Genomic DNA, 14,574 nt, shown 5'->3' on the forward strand with positions numbered 1-14,574 from the left:
TATATATGGAAGAACTGCGGGCTTTCTCATGGAAGACCGGGAGGTCTTTTCATAGAAGACCTGTGGGTCTTCTCATAGTAGACCTGGAGGTGTTCTTATAGCAGACCTGAATAAATGGTCTGATCTCTACCATCTTTATAGCAGATCCTGTGTTGATAGAAATATTCAGATATGCCAAGTCTAAGTGGAATCGGATATTAAGTTCGGTTTTTATGAGCTTCATGGATATTTCAAATTTTGAGACTTTGTGGAGGAGCTACCAGAAGGAGTGGATACATCCCATCTTCACAAGAGATCTGTTGTTAGTGGAAATAATGGGATGTGTGAAATATAAAGGGAACCTGAGGCTTATTTCGCGTTTTATGACTTTAATGGATATTCAATTTTTTGGCCCTTTGTAGGGGAGGTACCAGAAGGCGTCGACCGATACATCCCAATTTCATACCAGACTTTGGCTTAATTAAAATATTGTGATATGTGAAATATGAAGAGAATTTGATGCTTCTTTCGGATTTTATAATCGTTTTGGTTTTCAAAATGTTGGTCCTTTGTGGGGGAGGTACCAGAAGGAATTGTCCGATCTGTACTATCTTTATAACAAATCCTGCCTTGATGGAAATATACAGATGTGCCAAGACTTAATGGAATTGGATGTTAGTTTCGCGCTTTATGAGCTTATTGGGTATTCAAAATTTCGACCTTTTGTGGGGGGGGGGGATTACCAGAAGGAGTGGATACATCCCAACTTCACAACAGAAATAATGAGATGTGTGAAATATGAGAAGGACCGGATGTTTATTTCGGATTTTACAATCGTTTTGGTTATTCAAAATTTTGACCCTTTGTGTGGGGGGTACCAGAAGGAATTGTCCGATCTCTACCGTTTTTATAACAGATCTTGTGTTGACGGAAATATTGAAATGTACCAAGTCTAAATAGAATCGGATGTCCATTTTGATCTATATGAGTTTTATGGATATTCAAAATGTCGACCTTTTGTGGGGGAGGTACCAGAAGGAGCGGACCGATATATTCCATCTTAACACCAGACCTTGTATTAATAAAAATAATAGGATGTGTGAAATTTGAAGACTATCGGACACCTACATCACATTTAATAAGAGTTGTAATTATTCAAAATTATGACCATTTGTGGGGGAGGTACTTGATGGAGTGGACCGATATTGTAAATTTTTGAACCTGAGCTAGCACTGATGCAAATATTAGGAATCACAAAGTTTCTTTCTCTTTTTGTGAAGCAAAATATTTTTTTGAAAATTTGGGTTCCTTTTGGTTGGTTATAGGTTTGTGATAAAGAAATGGTTTTTACAAATGCACGAAAAGTACTAAATAGTACTACATTTTTTACAATCTGGTATTATATGAATATAAAGTTCTTGAAATCTGAAAATTGTTATTAGGGTCGCTGTACATGTGTTGCCTGGACATATGAAAGTGGTTTCGGAAGTGTATACTATAATTGAACAAAAAGTGCTGGATGTACTAAATTTGGGATTGGGTATAGAAATAGGGCTGGAATCCCGAAATTTTTTAATGAGGTCTCTGTTGGTATCTGGAATTCAAATATGTAGGTGGTTTGAAATGAAAAGTATATTCATACGAAAACTTCAAAATAGTTCTAAATTTGGAATTGAGTCTGGAAACCTCAAATTTCATATTGAGGACCCTGTTGGTATCTGGAATTGAGATATGGAGGTGGTATTAGAAATGCGTACTGGGCGTACGAAAAGGACTGAAAAGTACTAAATTTAGTAGAATTGAGATATGGAGGTGGAATTAGAAATGTGTACTATAATTGTACGAAAAGTACTAAATAGTACTAAATTTGGTATTATGTCAAGGGATAAGGTTGGAATTGTCAAATTTGATATAGAGATCCCAGTTGGTATCTGAAAATGAGATATAGAGAGGGTTTTGGAATTAAGTACAAAATTTTACTACAATTATACTGAAAAATACTAAATTAGGAACAAAGAGAATGTATAGAGTTGAAATACCGAAATTTAATATTAAAGCCTCGGTTGGTATCTGATATAGAGATATGGTGGCAGTTTTGGAAATGCGTCCTATAATTGTTAGAAAAGTACTGAATGTCACTATAAGGGGTGTTTGGTGAAGGGATAGAGACAAGATTCTGAAATCTGATTTTTAGATCACTAATGGTATGTTTATTTGAGATTTGACGGCGGTTTGGGAAAACATCCTATATTTGTACGAAAAGTTCTAAATGGTACTAAATTTGGTATTGGATATAGGCATAGAATTGAAATCCTGAAATTTGGTGTCTGTCCTTAATATAAGGAGATGGTTTTGGAAAAGTGTAGGATAATTGTTCGAAGAGTACTAAGTGGAAATTGCTCAATGTGATATAAAATGCTGTGGTGTATGGTAGTAGCGAAGCAGAACTCCATCCCTTGACAATTTGTTATTTACTTCATGTCTAACTCCGATATATTTCCTTTATTTTTCATATTTTTTCCTTGAGGCAACATCCTTCCCTTTAAAGTCCATTGAATAAATTGCGTTACATTAACTTGAAATAATTTAAGTAATTTAATAAAATTTAATGAGTCGCCACTTCCGACGCCAACAGAACATTAAATATTATCAACCGACCTTGTTTTCATTTTCCCGTAGAAATTTTCGCCCATTAACATATTTTTTGCATAATGACCGACATTTGATTTTGTTGCCATACTGAAATACACACAAACAATCCAACACATGAAAAGGTAAATGTTTACAAATACCAATGGCAACTATTCTCAAAAAAAAAAAAAAATGTATTTTGGAAAAATTAATGCCTACAACTAAATAGAGAGTACCCTACTTAATATGGCTAAAATGTATAGACAATTCGTCAACTAACAATCAGCTAAACAATTTAGGCCCCACAATCAAACAAATGTAAGGAACAAATTTCTATAAATTACATGACCCACCATCCTAATGCAGGGAAAAATGTTAAGATCGGCCGGGGCAAAGATTTCATAATCACCACCATAAGACAGATGACAGAAGACAGAGGTCTTCTTTGTCCCTAAAATTTTAGCAATATTTGTATACATTTATGCAGTCACGGCTCCCAAATTCGAATTCTTTGCTATATTTTCCCTTTTTTATCCAAAACACATTATTTCAACCAATTTGATAAAAAGATGTTTGTTGAAGTCTTCAAAATACATGGATGATCCACTTTAGGGGCTATGCCAAATAATGGATCCACATTGAAAACTTTCTTCAAAGAGATGTCCTTGCGGAAAATTAGACATTTTTTATACATGATTTTTATACAAGTTATACATGACATACATATTCTTATAAATTTTCAGGATTTCTTAGTACCATTTAGTACTGTTCATACAATTATAGTACACAATTCTAAAACCACTTCCTTATATCAGCTCCATTTTCAAGAGTAGATTCCCATATCAAATGGTACCAAATTTTGTGGTACAAATATTGCTGGGATTTCAAAAAATACGTAGTTTGTCTTTCCTACACAACCGAAAACGCTCTTACTACAAATTTTAGATTTCCGGCTCTAAACCTTCCCTAAATACCAAGATTAATACTATTTAGTACTATTCGTACTTATTTCCAAATCTTCTGCCATGTATCAACCAAAACGCACAAAGGTGATTCTAATGCTAAATTTTAGGCTCTTAACTAAATCCCTTACCCAAGTACCAAATTTAGTATCATTTAGTACTTTTTAGTACGTATTTTCAAAACCAACTCTAAATCACAACTCTACACACTAACAGTGATCCTAATGCCAAATTTAAAGGACTATTCGTTCATGCCATACCAAATTTAGAATCATTTATCTTTTTGGGAGAGGATTATTGTATTCCAAAAAAAAAAAAAAAAAACAAGTTAAACAAGTTTGTTTAGCTCAGAGGGTCTCCGCCGATGGGAGTAAAACGCCGAATGCGTGGAGCAGTGGACCGTAGGGGGATATGTAAAATAGAAATAAATAAAACACAAGGGTTTTTCTTAGTATAAAGTAGATCTGTTTATTCTTAGTTCGGTTAGTGGGTTACAATATTACCTGTGGCAACAATATGCCTTTCTACACAACGATATGTGCTTTGCAAACGATATTGCGGGTGTTGTCTGTCCGAATGACAGCGAAATACTACTTGATGTCTAAAGGAGGCGGCAAAACAAGTGACAAATAATTAGTAGTTAAAATGTCAAAGGCGCTAGCACAAGGTTGCAATAAACCGTAGCGCGTACATTTTAACGACTAATTAAGGACCAAACCAGTGGTCAATAAATAGCAATATTTTATGCAATTCTAAATTAAACATGCCGACCCCCTTGAAACATCAAAGCATGTTTCAACACAATTAACTTAATCTATATAAGATCCAGTAGTAGGTACGGGTTGTATAGTGCAGTGTGAGCTTTTTTTTCGAACTAAATGTAGGGAATGGAAACGCAGATGAATCGGCAGTAACAGATTCGGGATCCATCTCCGCTACGACGATAATATGAAGCCGCAGATGAATCTGCAGTAACAGATTCGGACTTCAATCAAGCTATATTTATACACGAAATGTAGTACTTTGAAGCCGCAGATGAACCTGCAGTTACAGATTCGGACTTCAATCGAGCTATGTGTTTCTCGAAGCGATAATCGAGGCGGGTTCCAATTGAGACCCTGTGCCAATGCCGGTATATAAACAGCCAGCTGTCGTGAGACCGATTTTACACGAAGGTCGCTTTACAACATTGTTTTCAAATTTAAACTTCTTTTTATTATTTCCATTGAATAAATTTGTTTTTATAAATTTAATTAAGTTCTCTTTCGACATTTGGTGTGGTGATTTTAAACGAACCATTTCCGATTTTTTATTTTGGACCTCGACAGATGTGGAGAATGTACATTTTGAGGGACGAAAAGCTGGGGCTGCAGCTGACAACAACGATTTTGACGAGCTTGCCTGAGCTTTTGGAGTCAAAACCGGAATCGAACTATTCTGTTTTACTGACTCGCGATGTAATAACATGTGATGACGTTGACCACATTTCAAACAACTATTTTTACTAGTACAATTTACTAGTTTATGTCCCTTTACCAAACAATTTATGCAATGGTCGTTGCGCTTTACGAATGCAAACCTATTTGCGGGGGATAAATTCTTAAACTTTGAACACAAATGAAGCCGATGGATTTTCTCACTACAAAGAGAACACGTTTTTCCAATTGAACATTTAGAGTTGGACTTGGTAGCGGTATTAAACGAATTTGTATCAGTCGAAGGAATCGATTTCTCTCGATAACTTTCCAAACACAAAAGCGTGTTTATCCTTTCTGAAAGAAATGTGTCTAAATCTTTCCACGAAGAAAGGGTCGATTTGTTTTTAATACCTTGTTCCCATAGCATTGTCGTTTCTTCCGGCAAGCGTTGCAGGCAAAGAAAGACAAGCATCGGATCCCATTGATCTGTGGGAACGTTATAGATCGACATAGAAAAAATGCAACTATTTATTCCCCGTCGGATCTCCTTAAGACCCACTGCAGTTTCTTTCTCAAGAATCGGAAGATTATGCAACGACTTTAGTTGTTGATGAACCAATAATCGAATATTGTTGTATTCATCATTTAATGCTTTCCATGCGAAAGCGAAACCACGATTTGTTAGAGGAAACTGCGAAACGATTTCCCGAGCTTCTCCAGAAGTTTTGTTTAGCAAATAGAACATACGTTCAACATCACTCAATCGAGAGTTATTAATGTAAACGGCGCTAAACAATTCCCGAAAGGAAGGCCAAGAAGAAAAATCTCCCTCAAAAACATTAATACAAAAAAGCAGCGACCGGGCCGAACTTTTAATACCCTCCACCATTTTCAACGAATTTGGAAATTTTTAAAAAATAAAATCCTTAAAAAGTTCTGTTAAAATTTTAAAAATGCCGAATATAGCCGTTATATTGGGGTCTATACGACGTGGACATACATAGGCATAGGCATTAAGCAAATTCGAAACTTGAAATAAACGGCGAATAATGTAGCTAAAATCATCAAAATATCGGATATAAGGAGGTGCCGTTAAATTGGAGCTGTGCGAAGACCTAGACCAGCATAGACAATTTTCTGTCACAGGCTGTAGTATCTATTACGAACTTCAAATACCACATCTCAAACAACTTCAGTGGGTATTGTACCTAAAATCGTCAAAATACCGAATATAGGGAGGTACTGATGTATGGGGCCTATACGAAGACCTGGACCCGCACAGACAATTTTTCTGTCACAGACTGTAGTTCCCATAACGAACTCTAAATACGTAATTTGAAACAATTCCGGTGAATAATGTCGCAAAAATCATCTAAATACCGAATATCGGGAGATACCGTTATAGGGGGGCTATACGAAGTTGTGGACCTGCACAGAAAATTTTCTGTCGTTGGCTGTAGTATCCATTACGAACTTCAAATGCCAAATTTGAAACAATTCCGATGAATAATGTAGCTAGAATCATCAAAATACCGAATATCGGGGGGTACCGTTATATGGGGGCTATACGAAGATCTGGACCTGCTTAGGCAATTTTCTGTCGTAGGCTGTAGTATCCATTTCGAACTTCAAATACCAAATATGAAACAATTCCGGTAAATAATGTCGTTAAAATCATCAAAATGCGGAATATCGGGAGGTACCGTTATATGGGGGCTATACCAAAACGTTGACCTACATGGCCCATTTTCAATACCGAAAGTCCTGCAGACATAATACATATTTGAGTAAAATTTTATCAACCTACCCTCATTTCGTTTGGAAGCTAGAGTTATTTCCACAGGCGGATAAACGGACGGACATAGCTAAATCGACAAAGAATTTTATGCAGATCAAGAATTTCGAGGAGTTACAAACGGAATGGCAAACTTTATATACCTTCCATACTTTGGTAGAGGGTATTAAAAAACATTATCCAGTTCTACGAAAATGAAAGTGGAAAGATTATTAGACATACTTTGAATAATAAAATAAATTTGTCCCGCTAATATAACCCAATCGTCCTTATTCCATATTTCAGAATTTTATACTAAAGCATTTAGTACATTTTAGTACCCATTCAGACAAAATTCGGACAAAAAAGCAACAGTATCTAATGCCTTACATTAACAATGACTCATATTTAAAATTGCAGAATTCTGACTGAAATTGTCCTGAAATGGATATAATCCAAAGAGACGTAGGGTCTAAAATCGTTACGTTATACGATGAGGTACGTTTTGGCTGCATTAAATGATTGCTGTATGGCTAATGGTATACAAATTCGACTCATATGCCAAATTTCAAGGTTAAGTTCCTCCATACTGGTCCCACCAATGGGGATCACTACCTCGTAGCCTGCATAAAATTCGATGATCAACACCTATCTAATATTAAAAACACACACACATCCCCCAACTCCCCCCCCCCCCACACACACACAAAAATCCCATGGTAAATAGTTGTAAATTTTAGTTGATTTTGATAAACATTAATTGACAATGGCAACAGGAAAAAAAAACACCCGCATTTCTTGTTTTGCTTGCCGGACTGTGTGGAGCATTAGGAGAAAGCGGGTGGGGACAGAGGCCACCCATTAATGTTTCAGCGAACGAGCCAATGCTGCTGTTAATGACCATGTTGGCAGGTTGTTATACATTTTCGACGTTTAAAAGCGGCGGGAATTTTTATTCGTCTGTCTGTCTATTGGACTCTCACACCGGCTATGAATGGGGTATTTCATTTTTGTTGTTTCTTTTGCTTCTGTGTGGCCCCACTAGGCCACATCAAGTGGTGGAAACATCAACTCATCTCCCAGCTGAATGTTGTTGCTGCTGCTGTTGTCCAAATGGTGGGGTAACCATAATGAACTCAACATGGTTTGTAATGGAAGCAAACGTTAGACAGGCAAAGAGATAAGGAGAGTGGGAAAGAGAGAGTGTCTAACAACTGGACTCTTTGGTCACAGTGCCTAACTGAACCAAAATTCATTCAAACTTTAAATGAGTCTTTAATGTTGGGTGTCAGCCAACCAGCCAGTCAGCCGAATGTTATGAGGGTATGTCTCTATTTGTGTGTGTGCGTGTTTGTGTGTCTGTTTAAATTTGCCTGCGGCATTTCGCCACTGTTAACTGTAAAGGGTGATAAAGTGATATTTTAAATGAAGATGATTTAATTATATCTTTAAAGTGTTAACAAAAATTACAGCAAGTTAATATTTAAATGGAGAGCGGGTGGAACAGTGATTTCGGAGTGGGGTTCGGAATGGGGGAAAAAGGAATATAAAAAGTTGGCTGTGAAGGGTAAAAAGCGTTAACATCATGAATAATGTTAATATTATGAATAATGTTAAAATCAAGGCTACTGGCTGGTTAACAGTACGGATACTGTTAGCAGTGCGGATATTGTTAACAGTACGGATACTGTAAACAGCAGTATCAACTGTTAACAGTCTAGCAACTGTTAACAGCCTGACAACTGTTAAAAGTCTAGCAACTGTAAACAGAGTAGCAACTGTTAAAAGTCTGCCAACTTTTAACAGTCTGGCAACTGTTAACAGTTTAGCAACTGTTAACAGTCTGGCAACTGTTAACAGTTTAGCAACTGTTAACAGTCTGGCAACTGTTAACAGTTTAGCAACTGTTAACAGTCTAGCAACTGTTTACAGTATAGCAACTGTTAACAGTATAGCAACTGTTAACAGTCTAGCAACTGTTAAGAGTGTAGCAACTGTTAACAGTCTAGCAACTGTTAACAGTCTAGCAACTGTTAACAGTCTGGCAGCTGTTAACAGTCTAGCAACTGTTAACAGTCTGGCAGCTGTTAATAGTCTGGCAACTGTTAACAGTCTGGCAGCTGTTAATAGTCTGGCAACTGTTAACAGTCTAGCATCTGTTAACAGTCTGGCAACTGTTAACAGTGTAGCAACTGTTAACAGTCTAGCAACCGTTAACAGAGTAACAACTGTCTGGCAACTGTTAACAGTTTAGCAACTGTTAACAGTCTGGCAACTTTTAACAGTGTAGCAACTGTTAACAGTCTGGCAACTGTTAACTGTCTAGCATCTATTAACAATCCAGCAACTGTTAACAGTGTAGCAACTGTTAACAGTCTAGCATCTGTTAACAGTCTAGCAGCTGTCAACAGTCTGGCACCTACTAACAGTCTAGCATCTGTTAACATTCTGGCACCTGTTAACAGCGTTACAACTGTTAACAGTCGGACAATTGTTAACAGTCGGACAACTGTTAACAGTCTAGCAACTGTTAACAGTGTAGCAACTGTTAAAAGTCTGGCAACTGTTAACAGTGTAGCAACTGTTAGCAGTCTAGCATCTATTAACAGTCTAGCAACTGTTAACAGTCTAGCACCTGTCAATAGTCTAGCAACTGTTAACAGTCTAGCAACTGTTAACAGTCTGGCATCTGTTAAGAGGCCAGCAACTGTTCACAGTCTAGCAACTGTTCACAGTCTAGCAACTGTTCACAGTCTAGCAACTGTTAACAGTCTAGCAACTGTTAACAGTCTAGCAACTGTTAACAATCTAGCAACTGTTAACAGTCTAGCAACTGTTAACAGTCTAGCAACTGTTAACAGTCTAGCAACTGTTAACAGTCTAGCAACTGTTAACAGTCTAGCAACTGTTAACAGTCTAGCAACTGTTAACAGTCTAGCAACTGTTAACAGTATAGCAACTGTTAACAGTCTAGCAACTGTTAACGGTCTAGCAACTGTTATCAGTCTAGCAACTGTTAACAGTCTGGCAGATGCTAACAGTCTAGTAACTGTTAACAGTGTAGCAACTGTTAACAGTCTAGCAACTGTTAACAGTCTAGCAACTGTTAACAGTGTAGCAACTGCTAACAGTGTAGCAACTGTTAGCAGTGTAGCAACTGTTAACAGTGTAGCAACTGTTAACAGTGTAGCAACTGTTAACAGTGTAGCAACTGTTAACAGTCTAGCAACTGTTAACAGTCTGGCAACTGTTAACAGTCTAGCAACTGTTAAAAGTCTGGTAGTTGTTAACAGTCTGGTAGTTGTTAACAGTCTGGCAGCTGTTAACAGTCTGGCAAATGTTAACAGTCTGGCAACTGTTAAGAGTCTATCAGTTGTTAACAGTCTAGCAACTGTTAACAGTCTAGCAACTGTTAACAGTCTAGCAACTGTTAACAGCCTAGCATCTGTTAACTGTCTGGCAGCTGTTAACAGCATAGCATCTGTTAACAGTCAGGATCTGTCAACAGTCAAGCTGCTGTTAACATTCTGGCAACTCTTAACAGTGTTATAACTGTTAACAATTTGGCACCTGCTAACAGAGTAGGATCTGTTATCAGTGTGCAACTGTTAACATTTACCATTCGTTTCATTTCGTGTTAGCTTCCTCTTTTATTACCCAATTAAAATTTAAAATTTAAAAATGTATTTATAAATGTATTTAAGTACTGTAATAACAGTTTAGGAAAAGGTGTCTTTAATGCGACCCAAAAAGGTACATTAATGATGGCCATTTAACGGTTTTTTTTATCTTTGTGGGTTAAGATATGTTTTTTTTTTTCGAAAATTCACTCTCCTACAGAAATGGAGAATGATTGTTTTATTATGGCAATTCTGCAATACCATGACATTGTTTTCAAAATATTTTGAAGTTTTATTCAATTTTTTTATTTTCATTTTATTTTCAATTTCAGTTTTAAAAATCCATCAAAATCTTAAATATTTTCCACACAAAGATAACAAAATGGGCGTAACACCACTCAATTGTCCAACGCTGGTCAGTGGAAATCTTCAAAAAATGAATGCAACACAAAAACGACGCAGCTTCAAGAGAAGGCGCCTGGAGAGGGAGCAGCAATTTGGTCACACATGGAGCTGGCTGGCAGGAGTAGCATTGCTGTGTGGAATAGTTGCCAGTATTGATGCAGGTGAGTGATGTTGAGTGGAAACTTAAAAGTTCAAAAGTCATATTCCTTGAGGCCTTGAAATGAGGGATTATGGAATAAATTTACATTTTTTCGTTGCGGTACCCAAAAGTTTTTGGGGGATCTGCTGCCTGTCTTTCAGTTCATTTCATTAACTTGCATTAAATATCAATTTATGGTCATTAATTTTAAATTTGCCGACCACCACACAAAACTAAGATGTCTGAGCATAAATCGCCTTTTGTGGTATTTGTCAAGGAAACCATGAAAAAGGACAAATTATTCTTTTACGAAAAAAACCCTCCGGCCAACTAAAGTTCATCAAAGGAATAAGGAAAAGGACAAATCTAAAGAATAGAATCTAAAATTAAAAAACGAAAGAATAATAATGCCATGAAACAAAAGAATCTGGGAGCTTAGAGAGGTTATCTCAAAGAAGAAAAAAAGAGGATAAGACTTTAAAACGGACCACAGAATTTACCCATAGCATCCACTGACTGCAAAAAGATTTCTCTTTCATCCTGCCAACAACACGAAGACAATGTAAACGACAACAACGTTATGTCAAATATGTCAATAATGTCAATATTCGAGACAAATTGCAAATTGCAACCTCAATTAAAATCACATCAATTAGCAACAGTTAACAGCTGCTGCCAACTGAACGGAGAAAAAAACAAAACGGCAGTATCGGGAGGGTTGAGAATCAATATTCGCCTGAGTGTGGGAATGAATGGTTAGGAAGGGGAAGGGCGGAGATTGTGTCACACTGCTGACAATGACAGTAGTGCCGTTGGCAACTGAAAACACGAACCATGCCGTTGATGATGACTCAGAACAGAGATTCGAGAGTCACACATTCAATAAATGTCATGGCAGAGGAACAAAATGCAACGAGGGGTTTGTACAATAAAAGAGAATATCTGAAAAAATGGAAATTCGTACTAAAAGGGTACAAAAAGTACTAAAATATACTAAAAATTGAATACTTTGTATTGGACAAACGGAAGGAGCTAGAATTCTTAAATTTAGAATGAGAGTCACTAATGGAGTGAACGATAGATGTCCCAATGGGTTTTTGGAAATTCAAACTTTAAGGTAAAAGTTCTAAAATGGTACTAAACTTCTTAAATCGTACCAATTGGTATTACGTGAAAGGATGGGAGGATGGAGCTAAGAACTTGCATTTGAGAATTAAGGTTGGGAAGGAATTTGAGGTGTCTGTTGGTATCTGGCATTGAAATGTGGAGTTTGTTTCGAAAATGCGCACTATAATTGTACGAAAATAACTCAAATGTACTAAATTTGGTATTGGATGAAGGAATAGAGCTGATATCCTCAAATTTGAGATTGGGGTCTCTGTTGTTATTTGGAATTGAGATTTGAAGGTGATTATGAAATGGAGGAGGTATTGGAAATGTTTACTATAATTTTTCGAAAAATACTAAGTGGTACTAAATTTTATATTGCGTGAAGGGATAGACTGGAATCCTGAAATTTGATATGGATGTCACTGTTGGAAGTCTGAAAATTTAGTACGATGTATAAAGTTTTAATAAAAAAAAAATCGTCTAACTGAATAAATTGTGTATTTTGAGTATAAAACATGAAATGCAGGTTAGTGAGAGATATAATTATTCAAAACTTTGATCCCTTGCGGGTGAGGCCCCAGAAGGTGTGAGTCGATATCTATCGTCTTCAAACAAGATCTTGCGTTGGCAAAAATATTGGAATGTGCGAAGTTTAGAAAGAATCAAGTGCTTATTTCGCATTTTATGATCACTTGGCTTATTCAAAATTTTAATCCCTTTGTGAGTAGGTACCAGAAAGAGTGGACCGATATCTACAATCTTTACACCAGATCTTGTTGTGGTAGAAATATGGGTGTACCGAATTTAAAATGTATCAGATGCTTATTTCGCATTTAATGAAAGGTTAATTTTCCAGAAGTAGCGATATATCCCATCTTAACAAGAGATTTTGTGTAAATAAAAATACATTTTGAGGTGTGGGGAGTTTGAAGACATTTTGTTACATTTTATAAGAGATGTAATTATTCAAGGTTTGACCCTTTATGGGGGAGGTACTTAATGGAGTGGGTCGATATTATCTAATTTAACACCTGTCCTATCACTAATAAAAATATTAGGATTTTGGAAGCTTGCATATACCTGAATGATATTTTCTATTCGATAATTTATTTTCTGTGAAAATGTTTACCTTTTGTGGGGGAGGTACCAGAAAGAGTAGACCTACGTTGCCCATCTCTGTACTAGAACTAGTCTTGATAATAATATTACAATGTACCAAATTCATACCAAATCGAATACTCCCTTTGAAAGTTATCGCGCGCACCAGCCCGACTGGCGGACGGGCGGACATTTTTTTAAAAATGTACAATCCCTGATATTCTCGGAAAATGTTTTGAAGAAATCGATGACAAAATATTTTTAAAAATACGCGGCCTTTAAAATTCTGTCAAAATTTTTTTCTTTAATTTTCCAAAGCTCCGTAAATTCTATGTAAAATAAAAAAAATCATTCAAGCCCTAGCCAAAAAGATTTTTTTATAATATCAAACCTTTAAAAATCAAAAAAATATATATTTTTGAAAAAAAATCAGCGCACCTGAAATCCATAAGATGCTATGAAATAAACATTTTCGATTATTCCTCAGTTGGTCCTTGAAAAAATATTCTTTAAAAATCCACGTAAGAGTCTCAGAATGTCCTTGCAAAAATATTCTTTAAAAATCCACGTTTATTGGTCAGTAGATCCTTGGAAAAAATATTCTTTAAAAATTAAAGTAAAGGTCTTAGAAGGTCCTTGAAAAAATATGTTTTAAAAATCCTCGTTAGAGTCTCAGAAGGTCCTTGGAAAAAATATTCTTGAAAACTCCACGATTATTCTACAGACCAATAATCGTGGAGTTTTCAAGTCCTTGAAAACATATTCTTTAAAAAAATCCACGTTTAAAGCTTTGATGGTCCCTGAAAAAATATTCTTTAAAAATCTACATTTGGTCCCTGAAAAAATATTCTTAAAAAAACTCCACGTTTAAAGCTTCGATGGTCCTTGAAAAAATATTCTTTAAAAAAATCCACGTTTAAAGCTTTGATGGTCCTTGAAAAAATATTCTTTAAAAATCTACATTTGGTCCTTGAAAAAATATTCTTAAAAAAAATCCACGTTTAAAGCTTCGATGGTCCTTGAAAAAATATTCTTTAAAAAAATCCACGTTTAAAGCTTTGATGGTCCTTGAAAAAATATTCTTTAAAAAAAATCCACGTTTAAAGCTTTGATGGTCCTTGAAAAAATATTCTTAAAAAAAATCCACGTTTAAAGCTTTGATGGTCCTTGAAAAAATATTCTTTAAAAAAAATCCACGTTTAAAGCTTTGATGGTCCTTGAAAAAATATTCTTTAAAAAAATCCACGTTTAAAGCTTTGATGGTCCTTGAAAAAATATTCTTTAAAAAAAAATCCACGTTTAAAGCTTTGATGGTCCTTGAAAAAATATTCTTTAAAAAAAATCCACGTTTAAAGCTTTGATGGTCCCTGAAAAAATATTCTTTAAAAAAAAACCACGTTTTTGAAAAATCTACTTTTGGTCCTTAAAAAAATAGTCC

At 35.8% G+C, this 14,574-nt stretch overlaps 1 protein-coding gene across 2 annotated transcripts in view; it reads left to right on the forward strand.

The window, feature by feature from the left end:
- Positions 1-14,574, forward strand: part of LOC101900305 (serine-rich adhesin for platelets) — a 265,583-nt gene that overhangs the window by 124,692 nt on the left and 126,317 nt on the right. For both annotated transcript variants that reach the window (XM_059130291.1, XM_059130292.1), the window contains exon 3: positions 10,717-10,950. In XM_059130291.1, coding sequence (XP_058986274.1) covers positions 10,767-10,950 — 184 coding nt within the window. In that variant the 5' untranslated portion in view covers positions 10,717-10,766. The remainder of the gene's footprint in view (positions 1-10,716; positions 10,951-14,574) is intronic.

This window comes from Musca domestica, unplaced genomic scaffold, assembly GCF_030504385.1.
Source record: "Musca domestica strain aabys unplaced genomic scaffold, Musca_domestica.polishedcontigs.V.1.1 72, whole genome shotgun sequence".
In the NCBI taxonomy this organism is placed as follows: Eukaryota; Metazoa; Arthropoda; class Insecta; order Diptera; family Muscidae; genus Musca; species Musca domestica.